This window comes from Lissotriton vulgaris, unplaced genomic scaffold (genome assembly GCF_964263255.1).
Source record: "Lissotriton vulgaris unplaced genomic scaffold, aLisVul1.2 SCAFFOLD_2804, whole genome shotgun sequence".
Taxonomy (NCBI): Eukaryota; Metazoa; Chordata; class Amphibia; order Caudata; family Salamandridae; genus Lissotriton; species Lissotriton vulgaris.
Window position 1 is genome coordinate 76,860 of NW_028251288.1, and position 19,946 is coordinate 96,805.

Here is a 19,946-nt window from a genome sequence, read left to right on the forward strand (position 1 = left end):
CGGGAACTTCACTGATGATGCAGTTGCTCCGGGGCCCAGACCCTTAAGAGTCTCACTGAACCTTGACAAAGTCGAATTTTATAACTCCATCAGCAATCAAAGGGACCATTTTACCCATGGCATTGTTGCTACTCTACTGCACTAAGGGATACCTATCCATATTGTAAAGGGACAAAAAGATTTTGTGTAAAACCAAAATTTCAAAACATACAGCCATTTTTGGCATTAAGAAAGATATTTGTGTGACAAACCATTTTTCAAAATACATGTAGGTGAGCAATGAAAGAGTACATTTGCTGCATGGTTTATTTTAAATATACAGAACTGTAGCTGAGTAAGAGGTGACATTATGATTCGCAAGCCCAATGTAGCCATCAGCCCTTTTTTCATTGCATATTGGGCGCCTCTGTTCCCAAAAGTCAGATTTGGAGAAACAGCTTTGATAGATGTGGAGGAAAGCTGCATTGTTTTGGAAAATGTGCAGATTTCACGAGAGCAACCAAGACCTAGCCCTTTATGTTCGATTACCATCCATACAGTACCAACAAGACTGTGTGCTGGCACTGGAGGACATAAGAACCTGAGGTAAGGTAGCTATTGTAAGGAGTTCCTACTAACCAGTGCCCTGCAAGTGGGTGGTGCCACAGCTGGTTCTTGGAGGTACTCCACGGGCCATTTTCCTTTGGGAGAGCCATCTTGCTTTTTTCCCTCTGTGTGTCAGATTTTCCGATCGCGCTAGGAATTCTTTGTATTTAGGAACTTGGGCACATTTATATAAATCTAAGACCAAATATATATATATATATATATATATATATATATATATATATATATATCACCAAACCTCTCCAGAGGGAAAGAAATGAGCCGCACACATCGCGGTTAGTTCACAAACTTTATTTCCATTTTTCTGCGCTCCAATTGTCCTTATGCATTTCAGCCTCACTTAGGCTTTCATCAGAGGAGGAGCACGGCCAACATCTCGAAGCTGCGTTTGAGTTACCAGGTGCCAAGTAACTGCTCATTTAGATATCATTAATTACCCTCCAGTGGGTGTGGCAATGTCTTTCAGTAGCGAGCCTTCTGGTACCTGTAGTCAAACCAACCTCTCAATAATATCCCTTCAGTGGGCGATGTTGTATTTTGCCGATTTTCTTTATTACTGCGATTCCCTTGCAAACCCTTTTCATGTTTGCTCGAGTCCATACCTGGGAACAGTCCCTGGCGGCAGCCGCTGCTCTTGTTGCCTTTCGGCGGATTTCTTCACTGTGTCCTTTTCGAGCAGCTGTGGCGCTCCTTTAGTTGGTGGTGCGTTGCTCCACGGCCGGACCAGGCCGTCATAAATCACCAAACCTCTCCAGAAGGAAAGAAATGAGCCGCACACATCGCGGTTAGTTCACAAACTTTATTTCCATTTTTCTGCGCTCCAATTGTCCTTATGCATTTCAGCCTCACTTAGGCTTTCATCAGAGGAGGAGCACGGCCAACATCTCGAAGCTGCGTTTGAGTTACCAGGTGCCAAGTAACTGCTCATTTAAATATCATTAATTACCCTCCAGTGGGTGTGGCAATGTCTTTCAGTAGCGAGCCTTCTGGTACCTGTAGTCAAACCAACCTCTCAATAATATCCCTTCAGTGGGCGATGTTGTATTTTGCCGATTTTCCTTATTACCGCGATTCCCTTGCAAACCCTTTTCATGTTTGCTCGAGTCCATACCTGATATATATATCTGTGTGTATATATATATATATATATATATATATATATATATATATATATATATATATATATATATATATGTGTGTGTGTGTGTATTCTATATATATGTGTGTGTAATATATACACACATGATTTTTATTTATTTATTTAAGTATTTATTATTCGGTTATTTTTTCTGTTCTCTTCTTCCCAATCCAAGACGCCCAAACCCATTCTTTTAATAGGTCAGTTCTTGTTTTTTCCCCTATACAAGAAGTTCTATTGTTTGGTCTAGTTGCATCGCAAATGTTCCTGAAACTTTGCCCCCACATTATCTCTTAAGTCCTGCCATTATTTCTTTGCTAGACTTCAGTTGCTTGGCCCAGTCGTCTAGAAGTTTTATCTGGTCTCCAGTTTTTAGGTTGAGCCTGGGCAGCGCATGCACTGCTCTGCAGGCATGCTGTATTGGAGTATGGAATAAAAGCTCTGCCCATATTTGTCATTGGCTTGTGTTATTGCCCTTCGTAAATGCTGGCTTCTGATTTGTTAAAAGACTTGTTAGTCTATCCTTAGTACTGCCTTGTTTTCATTTGTAACTTCTCACGAGGAATGGCCTTTTTACTTCGGTTGTTACATGGTATGTCTTTTTTAGTCATGTAAGCACTATTTTCATCAATGAGTTTCTCCTACTGCAGGCACGACATGCTTTCCTGCAACATTCAGTGCGCCATTCGTGCTTTTACATTCTGAGCACCCCGGGCAAGGGTGGCCGATTCTTTGATCTGAAAGAATCAGGTTAGTGTTAGATTCCTTACCTTAGAATAACCCCAGGCGTCAGACTGGACCCGGAAAGTTTTGCGTAGCAGTACCCTTTCGCGTCGGTAGGCGTCGTCCGCGGCACCACGTCCGTCATCGGCGTCGTGATGATGTCATCGGAGTACTTAGACGCCACCCTCGCGCGCTGATGTCAGTTCTTCTTTTTTCCACGCCGGCAAGCGCAGATCCAGAAAAAGCAGTACTTTAGTCACTTTTTAACTAAACTTTTTTTGATACTTTTTGATCTCTCTTCGAGTCTTTACGACTCTCGGTGCCGGTAGGGATGCCCGGGTTCAAGCCCTGTACCGATTGCCACCGACTAATGTCGGTTACCGATCCCCACCGTCGGTGCCTCTATATCCTTGGGGCCGACCACGACGACAAGTCGTGCCCCGACTGCTGGGCTCTGACGTCGAAGGCTAGGCGGGAGCGGTCCCGTAAGCGCCTCGAGATCCGGCAGTCGGCCCGCGCCGCTCACGGTCGAGGAGGGGGTCGAGGGACCGGTCGCGGGGCCACAGTCGTCGAAGCTCGGCGAGTCGTCACCATTCGTTGGGCTCCAAGTCCTCAGGTAAGAGGCACAAGAAGTCGAAGAGGCGACATCGGTCTTCCGACTCCCCCCGACGCTCGCGCGATGTGGCCGGGGGTTCAGGCGACACTGCCCACGCGGCTCCGCCGTAGCCGCAGGCGTGGCAGCCTGCTCCATACCCGCCGGTCCCTGGGCCGAACGCGACGCCGGAGGAGATTGATGCCTTCCCCATGGCCATAAGGTCGCTCTCTCCTCCATTGGGTTCTGCGGCGCCTTTGGGCCCCACGGTCCCAGCTGGGAGCCCAAGTACTTCGGCCCCGGCGCCATCGGCGACTTCGGTCCCGGCTCCGCTGGATCCGGTTCCAGATCGCCGCTGGTCGACCTTACGACCCCCGCCGGCGTTGACCCGCAGGGTGTCGCCCCCGACGCCGTCCCTGGTTCTTCCCTCGGTCCGGATCGGCGTCACTCGACGCCGCATTGGACGCCGGCAGAAGAGCAATTCTTCTATGATCCGGCTCCATCCTTTGCACCTGATTTTCCGGAGATGGAGGGCGAGGGTGACTGGGAGGGGTCGAGGACCCTCTGACACGGGAGTGTCAGTCATTTCAGGACTGGACAGACGAGCTAGGGAAAGCCAGTGGTCTCAATACTTCACCTGACACTGGCTTTGTCTCCCCTCCTACCGTGGCTATGGAGGAGGGGGCTGCTTACAGTGTGGTGCTGACGAGGGCGGCCAAGGCCTTGGCTCTTGAGCTCCCTGTCGCGACTGTGAGGTCTAACATCCTCACTGAGGTCCTTAAACCGCAGGCTGGCTCTCCGGAGCCTCTACTGCCGTTTAATGAGACGGACGTCCTGTTGTGCACCTGGTCCAGTTTCCCCTGTCCGCCCAGCTCCGGGCAACCCTAGTTTTCTTTCCACCCCGAGAGCCTGGTCATCCAGGCCTCTACTTCCCAGTCCGCATTCCCGACTGCACCTCCAGATTGGGAATCCAAAAGGTATGAACAGTTTGGAAAGAAACTGTTCTCCTCCCTCAGTTTGGGGTTGTGGTCAGTCAACACCGCTTGCCTTTTGGGCCGTTACACCCAATCTGTGTGGGATACGGTTGCGGCTGTGCTGCCGGAGTGCCCGGAGGGGGCCCGGGCAAAGCTCGCTCAAGCCCTTGTGGAGGGAAGGCAGCGCAGTATTCCATTCGATTCGGGCTGGATACCACGGACTCTCTGGGCAGGGCGATGTCGGTGATGGTTCGCCGCCACGCCTGGCTGAGGTCCGCCAACTTCTCGGCTGATGTCCAGAACACCCTCATGGACATGCCGTTCGATGGCAGCCACCTCTTTGGTGGCAAGGCAGAAGGCAGATCATGCGCTTGAACGCTTCAAGGACTCCAGGGCTACGGCCAAGTCCTTGGGCCTGTCGGGCCAGCGTCAGCCATCTTCTGCCTTTTGCTCCTTTCGTGGCCAAGGAAGGGGCGCCCCTTCATGTCCTGCCAGCCACAGGCCGCAGTCTAACATCCAGCGCGGTGGCAGACGTGGTAACCGCCGTGGTGGTGCCAGGGGACAACGGCGAGGCCAGTCCACATCCACCCTCTGCCTCAAAGCCCTCCTAGTCCGAGTTTTCAGGCCCATTTGACGCCAGTGGGGGGCGGGGTCCGCCATCACCTCCTCCTGGCGTGACATCACTTCAGACAGGTGGGTGCTGCAAATTCCGAAGGTGCTACTCCCTCCCCTTCAAGGCGACCCCTCCAGCCATGTCACCGCAGTACCACCGCGTGTCGGGGGATCACTTGCAACTTCTGAAAGAGGAAGTATCGGCCCTCTTGGCCAAGGGGGGCATCGAGCGCGTTCTTGGGCCAGAAGTAGGGTGTGGTTGCTATTCCCACTACTTTCTGGTTCCCAAGAAGGGCAAAGGGGGCCTACGCCCTATCTTGGACCTGCGGAACGTCAACGGCTTCCTCCGGAAGGAAAAGTTCAAGTTGCTGACTTTGGCTCAGGTCTTAGCTGCCCTGGACCCCGGAGACTGGATGGTAGCGTTAGACTTGCAGGACGATTATTTCCACATCCCCGTCCTGCCGGCCCACCGGCGTTACCTGCGGTTCACGGTAGGCCACGAGCACTTTCAGTTCACCGTGCTCCCCTTTGGCCTTACCAGCGCCCCACTGGTGTTCCCGAAAGTGATGGCGGTGGTCGCAGCTCATCTGCGCAGATTAGGGGTGTCAGTCTTCCCCTATCTCGATGACTGGTTGTTGAAAGCGGGCTCGCCCCAGACAGTCGTCAGCCACCTCCAGACTACGGCTGACCTCCTGCACTTGCTGGGGTTTTCCATCAATGTGCTGAAGTCACACCTGTGTCCCTCTCAAAATCTCCTCTTCATCGGAGAGGTTCTGGATTCGGCGCAGTTTCGGGTTTATCCTCCAGAACAGCGGGTTCGGGCTATTTAGGCTCTGATTCCAATCTTTCAGCCTTTATCCCGGGTCTCGGTCAGGTTGACGCTGCGGCTTCTGGGGCTGATGGCCTCCTGCATCCTTCTGGTGCATCACGCCAAGTGGCGGATGCGGGCTCTGCAGTGGGACCTGAAGTTTCAGTGGGCCCAGCATCAGGGCAACCTGTTCGACCACGTCCTGATCTTGGAGGGCACTGCGAGACAGTTGCAGTGGTGGCTCACGGACGCGATTGGGTCAGAGGCAGATCCCTCTCCCTACCTCAACCGGAGCAAGAAGTTGTGATGGATGCGTCCCTCTTGGGCTGGGGGGCCACATGGGAGAGGCGGAGATCAGAGGCCTCTGGTCTCCGGCGGAGTCCCGGCTCCATATCAACCTTCTGGAGCTGCGGGCGATCCGGCTTGCACTGAAGGCATTCCTTCCCTCTGTCCGGGGAAGTGTAGTGCAGGTGTTCACGGACAACACCACCGCCATGTGGTACTGCAACAAACAGGGCGGGGTGGGGTCGTGGACCCCTTGCCAGGAGGCTCTGCGCCTCTGGCAATGACTGAAACACCAGGGCATCACCCTGGTGGTTCAACACCTGGCAGGTTCCCTGAATGCCAGGGCGGACGAACTCAGCCGTCGGTGCATGAGGGTTCACGAATGGCGTCTGCACTCGGACATGGCGCAAGATCTCTTTCGACAGTGGGGAGAGCCTTGATTAGATCTATTCGCCACAGAAGAGAACGCGCAATGTCATCAGTGCTGCGCGTTGTAATTTCCAAAGCGGCTCTCACTCGGCGACGCTTTTCGCCGTGAGTGGAGTTGCGGTCTTTTGTTCACCTTTTCGCCTATACCACTTCTGCCCAGAGTGCTGAAGAAGATCAGGCGCGACCGGGCCCAAGTCATACTTGTGGCCCCGGACTGGGCACGAAGATACTGGTATCCCGAGCTACTCAGCATGTCAGTCGATCCCCCGAATCGTCTGCCTCTTCAGGAGGACCTTCTGTCGCAGCAGCAGGGGACGGTCCTCCACCGAACCTGTCCAGTCTCCACCTCCATGCGTGGCGATTATGCAGCGGCAGTCGAGGCCATTTAACTTGCCTCCTGAAGTCTGTGATGTCATTCTGGCAACCAGGCGTCCCTCCACAAAAGGGGTATACTCCTGCAGGTGGAACAGATTTGTGGCATGGTGCACAGCAAAGGCTGTGGATCTCCTTTCTGCCCCTCTTTCAGAGGTTCTCCTCTTTCTTCTTTCACTTGCCCAGCAGGGCTCTGCTCTGGGCACTATCAAAGGCTACCTCTCTGCCATTTCAGCCTTCTTGATCAGCCTTCTCTTTTCAAGTCCCCTGTTGTAAATAGATTCTTGAAGGGCATCACTCACATGTTTCCTCCTGTTCCTTTCATGATGCCTCAGTGGGACTTGAACCTTGTTCTAACTTATTTGATGTGCGCTCCTTTTGGGCCACTTCACAATTGTCCTCTCCGTCTTCTTACTCTTAAGACTGCATTCCTGGTTGCCATCACTTCTGCCAGGAGAGTGAGTGAGCTTCAGGCTCTTTCTTCTAAGCCTCCTTTCCTTTCTGTCCATCCGGACAAAGTTGTCTTAAAAACACGTCCCTCTTTCCTGCCCAAGGTTGTTAAAGCCTTCCACATCTGGCACTCCATCACCTTGCCCACCTTCTTTCCGCCTCCGCATCCCTCAAAAGAGGAAGAGATGCTCCACCGTCTGGACCCAAAACGTGCACTCTCATTTTATTTGGACCGCACACGCCAGTTCCGGGTGGACGACCAGCTCTTTGTTGGTTACGTGGGCGCTAAGAAGGGACGGGCAGTGCACAAACGCACCATTTCTCGATGGGTTGTTTTGTTCATTAAGGCCTGTTATTCTCTGGCTAAGAAGGAGCCTCCGGTGGGGCTGCATGGCCACTCCACTTGGGTCACGTGGCTACTACGGCCCTGGGTCGGGGAGTCCCCTTGCAGGACATCTGTCAGGCAGCTACGTGGGCCTTGCTGCATACGTTCGCTAGACACTACTGCCTGGACAGCCAAGTCCGGAGAGATGGCTTCTTTGGCCGTTCCGTGCTCCAGGACTTTACGGTGTGATCTTGGTTCACAGACCCACCACCGGGGTTGGTATTGCTGTGGTATCTATTCTAAGGTAAGGAATCTAACACTAACCTGTTTCTTTCAGATGCACAAGTTACTTACCTTCGGTAACGATATATATCTGTAAGTAACAGTAGTTAGTGTTAGATTCCTTACCGCCCCACCCATCCTCCCCGTTCTGCGAACCGATATCTAGGGTTAAGGTTCTTCCCTTTCAGGGCCCTAGTTTCATGCCACCAGTGTCGGTTTTTATCATGGCTCTGCGTTTCTGGCACGGAAAAGCTGTGTATAAGAACTGACGTCAGCGCGCGAGGGCGGCGTCTAAGTACTCAGACGACGTCATCACGGCGCCGACGACAGACGCGGAGCCACGGACTACGCCTACCGACGCGCAAGGGTACTGCTACGCAAAACTTTCTGGATCCAGTCTGACGCCTGGGGATATTCTAAGGTAAGGAATCTTAACACGAAATAGGTCTCGCATTTAAAGGAGTTTGAGCTATTGGCATTGTAAATGACAATGCCTTTTATTTATGTTTCTATTAGCAAAACAGATAAATCAAAGTCATTGTCATTTACAATGCCATTAGCTGAAAACTCTCGCAAATGCGAGACCTACTGCATTGCAAATGCTTCTTCTCTTTCCTGCTGTGTTATTTTCTGCAGCACTTGCGAGTGTCGTGTTTCAGTCTGGAGTGCGCTACGGCCTCTGGAAGTGAACGGCCTTACCTTCCAACGAAGATTCTGCAAGCGTTGCCTAGAAGACCAGCTCTTGACAACTTTAAGACATCACCATCTAGGAGTTTGAAATTATTAAGACCAGAAAAAATACAGTTTATGTACATGGAGTACTCCAGGAGGCACCATTTTTATTTTTACTTGAGCACTGAAAATCCGTGCTTTGTTACTGCAAAATAGCATTCCATTAAACTGACATGTGGCTGTATATAGTTAGTTTGACCTTTTAGGCTTATATCCACAATAGGAACGTACCTTTCTATTCGGTGTAAATAACTAAACACAAATTACTTTCTATTACCTTCAGCCAGAACTGAAAGAGGGTACACTGGAATCCATATGGTGTGGTTGAGCCATGTCAAACTTGGAAACTCTATTTCCATCAATAAAAGCATATTGTAAGGGTATCTGTGTGAAGAAAAAACAAGTGATTTGAGACACAGTTTTTTTCCATCCAAACTTGGAAAAACATACGAAATGAATAAATGCAGTTTTGTAAGCATCTGGATTTGACGAACATGTGGACTGTGCTGTACTGCTTTGAGGGGACTGGAATGCAGACATTGGGTCCGATTCACCGAACTAACTTAAGACAAAATCCTAAACTTACTACCATTTTGGTATTCACAGAAGGCACTTACTCATTTTGGTATTCACAGAAGGCACTTACTCATTTTGGTATTCACAGAAGTTAGGACTCCTAACTTTAGGACTCCTAAATGCCTTCTGTGAATACCGAAAGTCTTAAAATTAGGATTTTTCTCAGTTTAGTAGTAGTAAAGTTAGGACTCCTAACTTTAGGACTCCTAAATGCCTTCTGTGAATACCGAAAGTCTTAAAATTAGGATTTTTCTCAGTTTAGTAGTAGTAAAGTTAGGACTCCTAACTTTAGGACTCCTAAATGCCTTCAGTGAATACCAAAAGTCTTAATATTAGGATTTTTCTTAGTTAAGGAGTAGTAAAGTTAGCACTCCTAATTTTACTACTCCTAAACTGAGAAAAATCCTAACTTTACGACTTTAGGTATTCACAGAAGGCATTTAGGAGTCCTAAAGTTAGGAGTCCTAACTTCTGTGAATACCGAAATGAGTAAGTGCCTTCTGTGAATACCAAAATGGTAGTAAGTTGAGGATTTTGTCTTAAGTTAGTTCTGTGAATCGGGCCCAATGTAATAGTACCTGTTACTGATAACTTGGATCCTGGCTAAGTTCTCAGTACAGAGTCAGCATACACCTTTAGTTCATTTGTTAGTGAGATTTTAAAAAAGAGGGAGAAGTAGGATCCCAGGCAGGACCACCCACTTTGTCCATGGACATTGCCACTATCTGCACACAAGTAAGGCAAATCCACTTCCCTGTGTGATAGCACAGTCTCGTAGGGTCAGCTACAGCTATCACAGCCTGGAGGAGCACGAGAGGTGTCGTTTCTGTCGGATGACTTGTCACCGAGAGCTGTCACATACAGGTGGTCTCTGTGAACCAAGACCTCTTCCTATTTTAGTTTTGAAGAGAGACTGTTTCCAGGGGATATTGGGTCATTGAAACATTTTTACGACTGCTGCAAGGTATTTTAGCTGCGGATTTAGACATTTATGACTGCTATCATGCATGAAACGAACCTCAGAAGTTGCTTCGGTGCCCACTTTTCAAGGCACCACAAAACTGTTCCCAAAAAGAACATAGGTGAATTTGCATTTTATTTTTTCCTAATGCATTTGTTTCACAGGTAGCTAACTTTAGGTGCATGCATATTATTTACATTCCAAAGATGGAAGCTAGCATTCATCTACACCTCACCTAACAAACACACATTGATTATCTTGATACTGTTTTCACATGTGCCTCACAAAATAAGTGGTTTGATTTAAAACCGATTTTGAAACGTACTGTCTGAGGGGACTTGTTTCCAATTTTCGGCTACAGCTGAATGGTCCCAATATGAATACAAATGTAAATGTAAATGTGCGTGTCTTGTAAAGCGCACTGCTGCCCGGAGGCGTCCTGGCGCTATAGACCGCTGGGGAACCCGTCCTGGCTTTCCCTGTGAGATGTTCCCTCCTGGGTATCTCCAAGGTGAAACCAGGCATCCCTGGCGTTTGTGGGGGCCGTTGTGGAGATGAGGCAAGCTAATGCCCAGAGTTGCCGAGTGTGATCCCTGGTTAGAGTAGGCACCGAGGCGAGAATTATCGAGTCCGCTGACCCTGGTGCATCAGGAATTGAACCCTGGTCCCGGGCCGTCCTCTGCTTCCGGGTCTGCCGCCTCTAACCAGTGAGCCACACCACTCCACATACAGCCATTAACATGTTTGTTTTAGTACATAGCAGGGTTTGTGTTCATATATTGTCTAGAGTTGAGTCGTAATCTAACAACCAACTTCACCTGTCTCACATAGAGCCTAGAATAGACTGGATGGAGTGGAGGCACTACTATCATTTACATTATATGCATTACTGTTGGCGACTGTTGCTGAATGGGATTTTGCTTTGATGTTTAACTAATAAACCCTTATAATGTATATGTAAGAACTCCAGTTATGCTTTCAAACCAAGGTACTGATTCGCCCTCTCCTGTTATCTCACTCACAGCGCTGTATCCTGATGGCCAAAACAATTGTCCCAGCCTCAGAGGGCCAAGAATTGTTACAGGCAGGACCCTTGCATTGTCCTATTAATGTCACTATTCATCAGTTACTTTCATCTATTAATGCCACTCCACTAATACATACACATTCTGTTCTGAACACCCCACAATGTACATAGATACATGCGGAAACATAAAACCTTTTAGTGGAGGTAGTGGCCTGTCTTTCACTGGATTATTTCTGCTGGTTTGGAAACCTAAATGACAAAGTGCCCATTGTACATTGAAACAAATAATAAACTAGTGTGTTATTGATACAGTCAATCAGTACATCATGTTGACGTGTGTGGTTAAAAGGACAAGTAAAAAACAAAGCCTACCACGTAGCCCACTGAAGATGGTGCCCCACCAGGTGGACATGGAGGTTCTCAACATGCACATCCTTTTGTTTTCCTCTCACTGCCAAGTGTCCTCATGCCCTGCTGCTCTTGCACAATGTGACACCCTGCTTTGTCGGTGAAAAATCAGCCTGGTCCATAGTCTGTGAGCTGCCATTTCTACCCAAGTGGGCCACTTCCAGTGGCCAAAATACCAGTGGCCAAAATACTCAGCCAGATCTCTGCGGTCCCAAGCGAATGATTTAGAGCTGAAGCCCCGGAGCCTGGCAAATCTGACTGTGGCACCTCCACTCAGATTCCATGCTAAGCAGCATAGCCCTCTTACTCACAAGGTCGTAACTACCACTGGTGCAGCAGGTGCAGTGACAACGGTGCGCAGAGCCTTGAGGGGGCCCAGTGAACTCTTAAAATTTCCTGAATTGTAATACTCCCTCAGTAGTCACAGGTGCCATTTTCCTTATTTGGACCAGGGCCAATGGCATCCTTCTTATGCTACTGCTTCAGAGCTACAGTAATGCTTTAAGCAATCACCGCGGTTATGAGATAGGTGTAGGAAAGTTGGATCGTTCTGGCTTAGATACCTCCACTTTTTGTCTGGAGTCAGTGTTCTTTGACTGTAGTTCACTGGAATCCTGCTAATCAGAACCACAGTGGCAGTACTCTCTCCTCTAAATTCTCTGGTATGTTGTACATCCCACAATTGGCATACTGGGGTACCATTATAAGGCCCAGTATATGGTACTGAGGTACCCAGGACATTAGTACACCATGGGTGTTCTATGAGCAGCAGCATGTATTATCCCGCCCATTGGAGCCCATGCAAACTGTGTCTGCAAAGCTGCCTTTGCATTCTGCGTGAAATGGTGCTTGCACCTTTCACTCAGGCTATAAGGTTTCCCCTATAGGTTAAAAGCGTGTGATCAGGATATAAGTCACCCCTAAGGTAGGCCCTTCAGTCCAAGGGCAGGGTGCTTGGTTCTAAGTGTGTGGGTACCCCTGCAAGAGCAGAGGTATCCCTACAAACCCCAGCCTCCATTCTCTGGGCTTTTGTAAGTGCGGGACAGCCATTATAAGTAATGTAGTGGACACTGGCCAGTCGAGATGTCCAGCTACATATGACTGCCCAAACCAGGTCATGTTTGGTATCAAACATGTTGGAATCATGCAACGACACCAATTCCAGTGTTAGTTGCATGATACCATCTGCTCCTTGGAGGACTCCCCAATATCTACCTGTGTAGCTATAGAGGATCTGCCTGCCAGGACGCGCTGCTTCCAACCATAGACAATATTCTGGCCCCCTGCTGATGAGCTTAACTTAAGCAGGGGAAGCTGAACAAAGGATTTCCTGCAAAGGAGAGGTGTGACCACTACTCCTTTTGAATTAGGTAGGGTGGGAGCACTTCCGAGCTCCACCAGACTGCATTGGAAGGCACATTTGGTGCCCTCCATGCATAAACCCGTTTTGCCCAGTTCAGGAGCTAATGGCTCCCGCTCTGGAATGAAACCACACAAGGGACAGTGGAGTGTACACCTTCCCTGTCCCTGTCCAGCTCCTCCCTAGGGACGTGCCCAGAGCTCCTCCAGGTGGCCACTTGATTCTGCCAATTTGAATGATGGCTCCTGGGAGCATCTGACTGGCTAGGACAGCTGAGTAGCATCCCTGACCCCCTCTGATAGGTAGATCACCAGAGAAGAGGTCCTTCCCCTTTTTAGGATAACTTAATGGCTCCCCTGAGGGTGGGTCCTTCTATACGTTCCGACAACAACTTTTAGATCCGACTGCCTGTTGTCTGAAGACTGTCTAAAGACTCTTCTGTTGGTGGACAGTGGTCCTGTCTCAAAGAACAGCAGAGTTGCAAAGACAAGGCTGCACCGGTGGGAAGATGCCTGCTGCATCTTCGTCCCTGTGTTTCTTCAAGTTCGGCAACTCCATGGCCATGCATCCTCCAAGTCACCAAGGACTCATCCTTCATCCCAGCCAGAAGGATCTCCCTTAGAGTGAAGGAGTCCCTTCCCTGCATCCGCAGGCACCTTTACGATGATGACCGGTCTGCTGATCCTGTTGTCCCATGGACATCACCTGGCTCTACAACACAGGTGTTGGTTTGTTGGTTCTCCACAGGCCTGACTAGTCTACCCTGCAACTTGAGTGACTGTAATCCCTCTCTAGCCGACGTGAACCGCCTCCCTGTGCACCACGTCTGTTTGTCATTACCAAGGCTTGTTGGCTCTCTTTACAAAAAATCTTCAAGCTTCAAGAAGCCCCAGCCTCCAGCACTGCACAGCTCCAAGAACGATGTCCTGCCTGCATTGTGGGCCTTCATCTCCTATGTGCTCTTGAGGCTTCCCTGCGCCTCCCTCTGCCTACTGCCAGAGGGTCCTCGAGGGGGCTCTATCAATTCCTGATGGCTCTCCTGCGTGCTGAGGGCTGACCCTGACTTACTTTTGCTGGGTTAGTCACACAGAATTTGCTGGTCTGCAACACAGCATCTTCTCCTGCAAACAGTTACTGGTGTTTGCCTAGGCTTGTTGATGGTCCTGCTGCCACTACCTTCCTGCAGTTGTCAACCAGCATGGGACAGCTCGCAGAAGGTTCCTGTGCCCCTGCATCATCGCCTGGGCTCCACAGCTTCTGCTTAAACCTCACCATGCTACAGCACAAACCTTCTATAAGGGCTGGCGTTCTGCTCCTGTGCCTCCTGGTCACCTCTAGGTGTTGTTTGGACTCTGTCCCCTCTGTTTTCAGGCTTCAACATCCTGGTTCACGACACTCTGTAGCTGCTGATCTTCCACGATCCTCCATTGGCGTCTATGGGTGGTGCCAACACCATTTCATTCCTATGCACCTGGGCTCACTGGTGTAGGTATCCTGGTTTCTGGGGTATCCACAGGTGGAGTGGCTCTCCAACCTTCCTTGACCAAGTATTTCCTTCGGGGTCCTTTGGGAAGGGTCCTAGAACTGTTAAATTCCAACCATGACTTACCCTGTGTTAGCCGATTGACGTTTGACCTGGTGTAACCACTTTTCACCCAGGCGCCTTGGGGTCTCTAGCTACTCACCTTGGGTGATTCCGTGCTTCCCCTGGGGTCCTCCATCCTCGGGTACTAGTCCCATTTGGTACTTACCTCACATTCCACTATTTTTAGTATATGGTTTCACCCCTGGTTGGGCTTTTTGTGTTTTCCTACGCCACAGGGAATTGTTTTGTGCATGAAGGTGTCAATTCCTGCACAAAAATATTCCTGCTTACAACGCAGGCAGCACATTATGCACCAGCGCAGGAAAAAGAAAGGAATGTGGCAAATAATGTTACTTAAGGCGCATTCCTGCTGTCACGCATCGTAGCAAGGTGGCTTGCTGAGCTGTGTGATTTTTTGATAAACATGCCCCCCACTATTTTAGGCAGCAAAGTAAAAGCCTCTCAACTGTCTATTTTCCTTTAAGCTTTCTCTGCAGTCTGCTCTCGACAAAGGCAGACCAAAGAGACACAAGAGCTTACAATATTTTTAACATAAACATTTGCTAAAATTAATGTAAGAATCTTTTATTGTAGTTGCAGACTATATTTTCAAGAACCGTAAATCCATTGACATGCTGTGGTTTCTTACCTTACAACATCCCAGAGATTCCACAGGAAAAACAAAAGACAGACAACATATTTGCCCTGGACTTCTTCCTGACTGGCAACAACCACAAACAAAATAATCAGCCTCTGTGTGACCTGAAAGATAAGGAGTAAAGATAATATGGAAGAATTTCCTTTGCAACATCTCAAGGCTCCTTCAATAGCTCCATGTGAGCAGGAACTACTGAATTCATACAGATATAAATGACAGAAGCAAATAAACGTTTTTGCTACAAATTATTCGGAAAACACTACGGGGCATATTTACAGAAAAGTCATGCAGCAAGTCATCTTGCTGTGCTGCGTGACAGGGAAAGGGAGGAAAGTGCCATATTAAAAAGAACATCGCATTCCTGTGCTTTCCCCTGTCCTGGCACACAATGGCTGCCTAGCGCCAACGCAGGCCCCCTTGCTCCATGGTGCAAGGGTGCCTGCATTGCATGCAGGATTGTTTTTGTGCAGGAAGTGGCATCTGCAGAATGCAGCCCACATAGAAAGAGGAAAAAACAACAAGAAATAGAGATATTTCTCCTAGTTACACCTCTCATGGGAAGGCTTATGTGTTTTTTTTGGGCATATTCCCAGGTTTACCTGTTCTTGTAAAATCTGGGAATGCATCAAAATCCATGAATGTTGCATGGGAACACTCATGGAAATGTCTCCATGGCACAGAGTAATGCAATGCATTGATTTGTGCTATGTTACATTACTCAGATTTACGAGGCCATGCAAGGTGGCATTGCATGGCTTTATAAATATCTTTTTATAGATGCGTTGCTCTTGCATATATGCACCCTGCACCCTAATGCCGTGCAACTGATACCCAGCAGGTCAATGGATAACACACAGCAGACCCCATGTCCCCAAACCTCCCTCCATCTCACTCTAAATATCCTACAGCCCCTGATTGGAGACTCCTCGTCTTCCCCCAGGCACTAGACCGCATGCGGCCAAAGTCACTCTTAGTCAGGGTCCCAGGGAAGCAGGTGGGGATCTGTAGTAGGATTAATTAGGAGGCAGTCGTCATAGGGGGTTGGCAGCTACTCGAGAAGCTCACCCACAGGATGCAGAGCAGAAACGGGCTGAAGGCAATAGTCGGTCAACGAAAGGAGTCCACAAGGTCCTTCTGCACCAGCCCAATTATGCAAAGCACAGGGGGAGGGAGGTAACACAATCTTTTGACCTGCTTCCAATCATTCTTGAATGCGTTCTTCCAGCCCAGTCAATCACTCTTACCACCCGGGCCACGCAATACTACTTGGCAACACGATGTCGTCGGGGAAGGCCTGGTGAAGAGAGGGCAGTTGGTCTGCCGCACTGATTGCCAAAAAGGGAACAATCAATGAATGGAGAATGAAAAGGGGCCCCTCGGGAGAAGGAGGCACCCCGTCAGGTACACGTTGATCAGATTCACAGTTCGGCAATCTGGGAACGCCTGGTGCGCGATGATGCGGGTTGCACCAGACTGTTTCCGTCAAATACAACAAAGAGTTGCAAATTCCACAACTCACTGGAAATGAAGTACAACACCCAGTGCATGTTGATATTGGTCGCAGCGGACAGTGCCGGTCACACACTAAGGCACAAGTTCAGCAATGCCTCAAGAGGTAGAATGAGGCACTAGGATAGTTACGTCCTACCTCTAAGGGTCACACCTTGTGAATCAGACACCGCACACAATGAGCATGCAGTTGGAGTATTGCGCGAGAGATACGGCATGATCAACGAAGCTGGCATGAGGATCCCGCAACCAGTGAATCCACTCACCACCAACAAGACACTTATGCATGTCAAGGTCCCCCAAGATGCGGGATCCACATGCCTTAGATGCGGGCAAGACTTTGGTGCCCCACACAAGGCAATCCGGTCTCTAGGCACAATTCCTATTTCCACGCTCACGCCTCGCTACCAGTTGGGATCCAGCAGACAATGTGGGCACTTGAGTGGGCATGACTCTCCAGGTGTCACAAGTAGATGGTGTGGGTCCTTTGTAGGAGATCTTTGATGTCTCTGAGACCTCCGAAAAGACCAGTGGGCAAGTCAACAAGCCCTTAGAGAGCACACTTCAGGATGCCACACTGCAGCAGGTAGTCGGCCCAGGCCGGCGACTATTCAGTAAGGACACGCAGTCCTTTTCAATAGCAGTAATCCTCCTTGTGCACAACAGATTCCCCCGGCATTGTGCACCACGCAGTTCCAGGTTCTACGTTCCCACATCCCCACAATCTTATCTCTGCCATGCTGAGGTATGCCACCAGCAGTTACACTGTAGTGAGCCTTTGAAGTTGGGAGTGGTTCAAACGGTCTCCCTTTGAACCACAGATGTCTCCCCTAAATTTCAGTCCTGTCAACCATGAGGCCATGTAATGCAGATCTTAATCTTTAGTGAGACCCTGATCGGGCTCCAGACGCCAAGTGTCGAAACTTCTCCCTCCAATTTCTTCAGCCAGACCCGCAAATGGCAGAGATCTGTCGTTCCAGTTGCATGCCCAGTGTTTGATAGCTGCTGCTGGGGAATACCCAGATGTTCTCTCTCAACCTTTAGTGTGGACTGAAGCCAAGCACAAAGGCACTCAAAGAGTTTTAGAGCAGAGAAATGCCCCCTTTCTAGTAGTGGCATTTTTATGCAAATCATGACAAAGCCACCTTTACTACTGGAAAGGGATTGTCACTGTGAATCCAATGATAGGAAACATGATGAGGCTGCTCCACTGCAATCCACTATTGCAGCCTGAAGTAATTTCAACCATTCCCCGTTGTTAGCCTATGGGAAGAGCAAACCTCATAGGTAGTGAAAACACACATGGGTATTCCTTACTACCTGGGCAGGGCACACCCGTGCATACCTGCCCTGCCTTTCACCCACCACTCGCTTCACCCCTTAAGACATACCCTTGGGGTGCTCAGGTGGTAGTGAAAGGTTCTCTCAGGACTGTTAGTGACTTAAACAGGATAGTCTAAGTAGACGCGCAATTGCGCATAAACAGAACTGCAATGGCAGGTTGGATGCATGTTTAGAAACACCGTGGGGCAAAGCGCACACCAGTCTGCAATGGCAGGCTGGACACATATTTAGAGACACCATCGGTGGAAATGCGCACACCAGCCTGCAATGGCAAGCTGGACACAGGTTATAAAACATCATAGGTGCAAGTGCACACTCCGGCCTGCAATGGCAGGCTGGACTCCAGTTTACACTTACCATGGGTGCGAGTGCGCTAACACAGGCCTGCAATGGCAGACATGACCTATGTTTAGAAACCTCAGGGAAGCACCACTTCCTAACATGTGTAGGAAGGGCATACATACTTTCACACTGCACTTACAGTGGAAAAGCGCCCCAGGCCTTAAGGCCACCACAAGGCAATCAGCAAAACCTGGAAGGAGAACGCAAAATGTTTGGGGAAAAGCTACCTGAAGAGTTCAGGTCTCACAGCGACACTTAATCTTATCCACTATGGTTTGCCAAATGACTTCCTTCTTTCCTAAAGGGAATTTTGAGGTGACAAAAAGGAGGTGTTTATTCTTTGCCACCTCACAGATAAGGATTTGATTCTCCTCAATGAAATTACAGCGGCCCTGGGGAAGAGGAAGTACGTGGTCATCTTGGTTGGAGTTACGGTCGTCTTGGTTGGAGTTATGGTCCTCCTGGCTTGTAGTTGCTCCCTCCATTTTGTTTGCGTTGAGAAGTTCTGTGGTTTGAGATGCACTACTTTTTCAATCTTGCCGCCACGTAATGTACTCTTGTATGATACAATGCTGATTTGCAGCACGTAGAGGTGCTTTACGACACGCAAATCAGTTTTGCGTCATGTAGGTAGCAGTTACATTACAGCACTTTGCTCCAGCCTTCACACCATTGCGTCAAATTTTTTGATGCTTCTTCGGTCCTCCTGCCTTGGTGCACCGTACCATAAATACAAAACATCCATGGGGCAAGAAAATGCTGCAACACAACGTTGCATCAGCGCTGTCAAATGTGCCCCTTTGTCGCTCCTTGTACACTTTAGAATTCACTCTCCCCCCTTCCTTCCTTTGCTATGGGTAGGGGTCCTGTGATTGGGCGACAGAAAGGTGCTCTGGGGGTGAAGATGGCATGGCTTTGAAAGGTGCTCCTGTGTACCCTGGCCCATTGTTTGCCATGACTGTTGTAGCTCATCTATAGGGATTTAGGATCTTTTATTAACCGAGGGTTGATATGTGGGCCCATTTCTCCCCACAGTGATCTGCTGCCACATACGCAACACCAGGACTGAAACACAAATGGCAACTACGTAATCATGTGAAATGCAACACAAAGAATTGTGTGTATCAAATCCAATGCCCATTGCATATGCAATATATAGGTATGACTATAAGACCAGTCAACATCAGAATCAATGAACAGATATGCACAATTAGATGCAGACGCATCCTTACAAAATTGACAATCACTATATCAAGGAGAATCAAACGACCAACGATTTGACATGGCTGATGCTGGAAAAATTACCCGATGGAAAATGCATCCACGACAGACTCTTGAACAGAGAACAACGCTGGGCTTTCAGACTACACGCGTGAAAAGAGACTGAATGATGAGATCCCCCGGTCCTTAGGATCATTTTCTTGACAGCAATGTATATGGGTATTGAATGGTAACTCAAATTATAAGTGAGTTAACTACTCTTTTGTTCATCATTTTCCCTCCCTGGAAATTTAGCAGTTAATCACTCGAGTGCAGAATAAGAGAGCATTGAAAAATGCGTGAGGCAAATAGTATCAGCAGGTGTCTTGATCAATCTATCCTCTCAAACAATAAATAGCCTCTGAGTATATTTTTTTAAGGGGAAAATACCAGCATCTTTTGAGACAAGCAAGATTACTGTTTGTAATAATAGCAGAATTATTGTTTTAGTTTATGTATGTGCAATGACCTTCCTGAATCCTATCCAACGGTATTTGAAACTGTAGACCCAATAAGCCATCAACATGTAAAATGTCATAAGCCCTCTGTTTCGGTTTCAGTCTGAGGCCCTTTCAGTCAATACTTTAG

The 19,946-nt window shown here is 48.8% G+C and overlaps 1 protein-coding gene across 2 annotated transcripts in view; it reads right to left on the reverse strand.

Moving 5' to 3' along the window:
- The window catches only part of LOC147662953 (very-long-chain (3R)-3-hydroxyacyl-CoA dehydratase-like), a 235,620-nt gene that overhangs the window by 35,548 nt on the left and 180,126 nt on the right, over positions 1 to 19,946 (reverse strand). For both annotated transcript variants that reach the window (XM_086950768.1, XM_086950769.1), the window contains exons 4-5: positions 14,895 to 15,007; positions 8,606 to 8,712 (exon numbers count right to left, since the gene is read on the reverse strand). In XM_086950768.1, the coding sequence (XP_086806894.1) occupies positions 8,606 to 8,712; positions 14,895 to 15,007 (220 nt within the window). The remainder of the gene's footprint in view (positions 1 to 8,605; positions 8,713 to 14,894; positions 15,008 to 19,946) is intronic.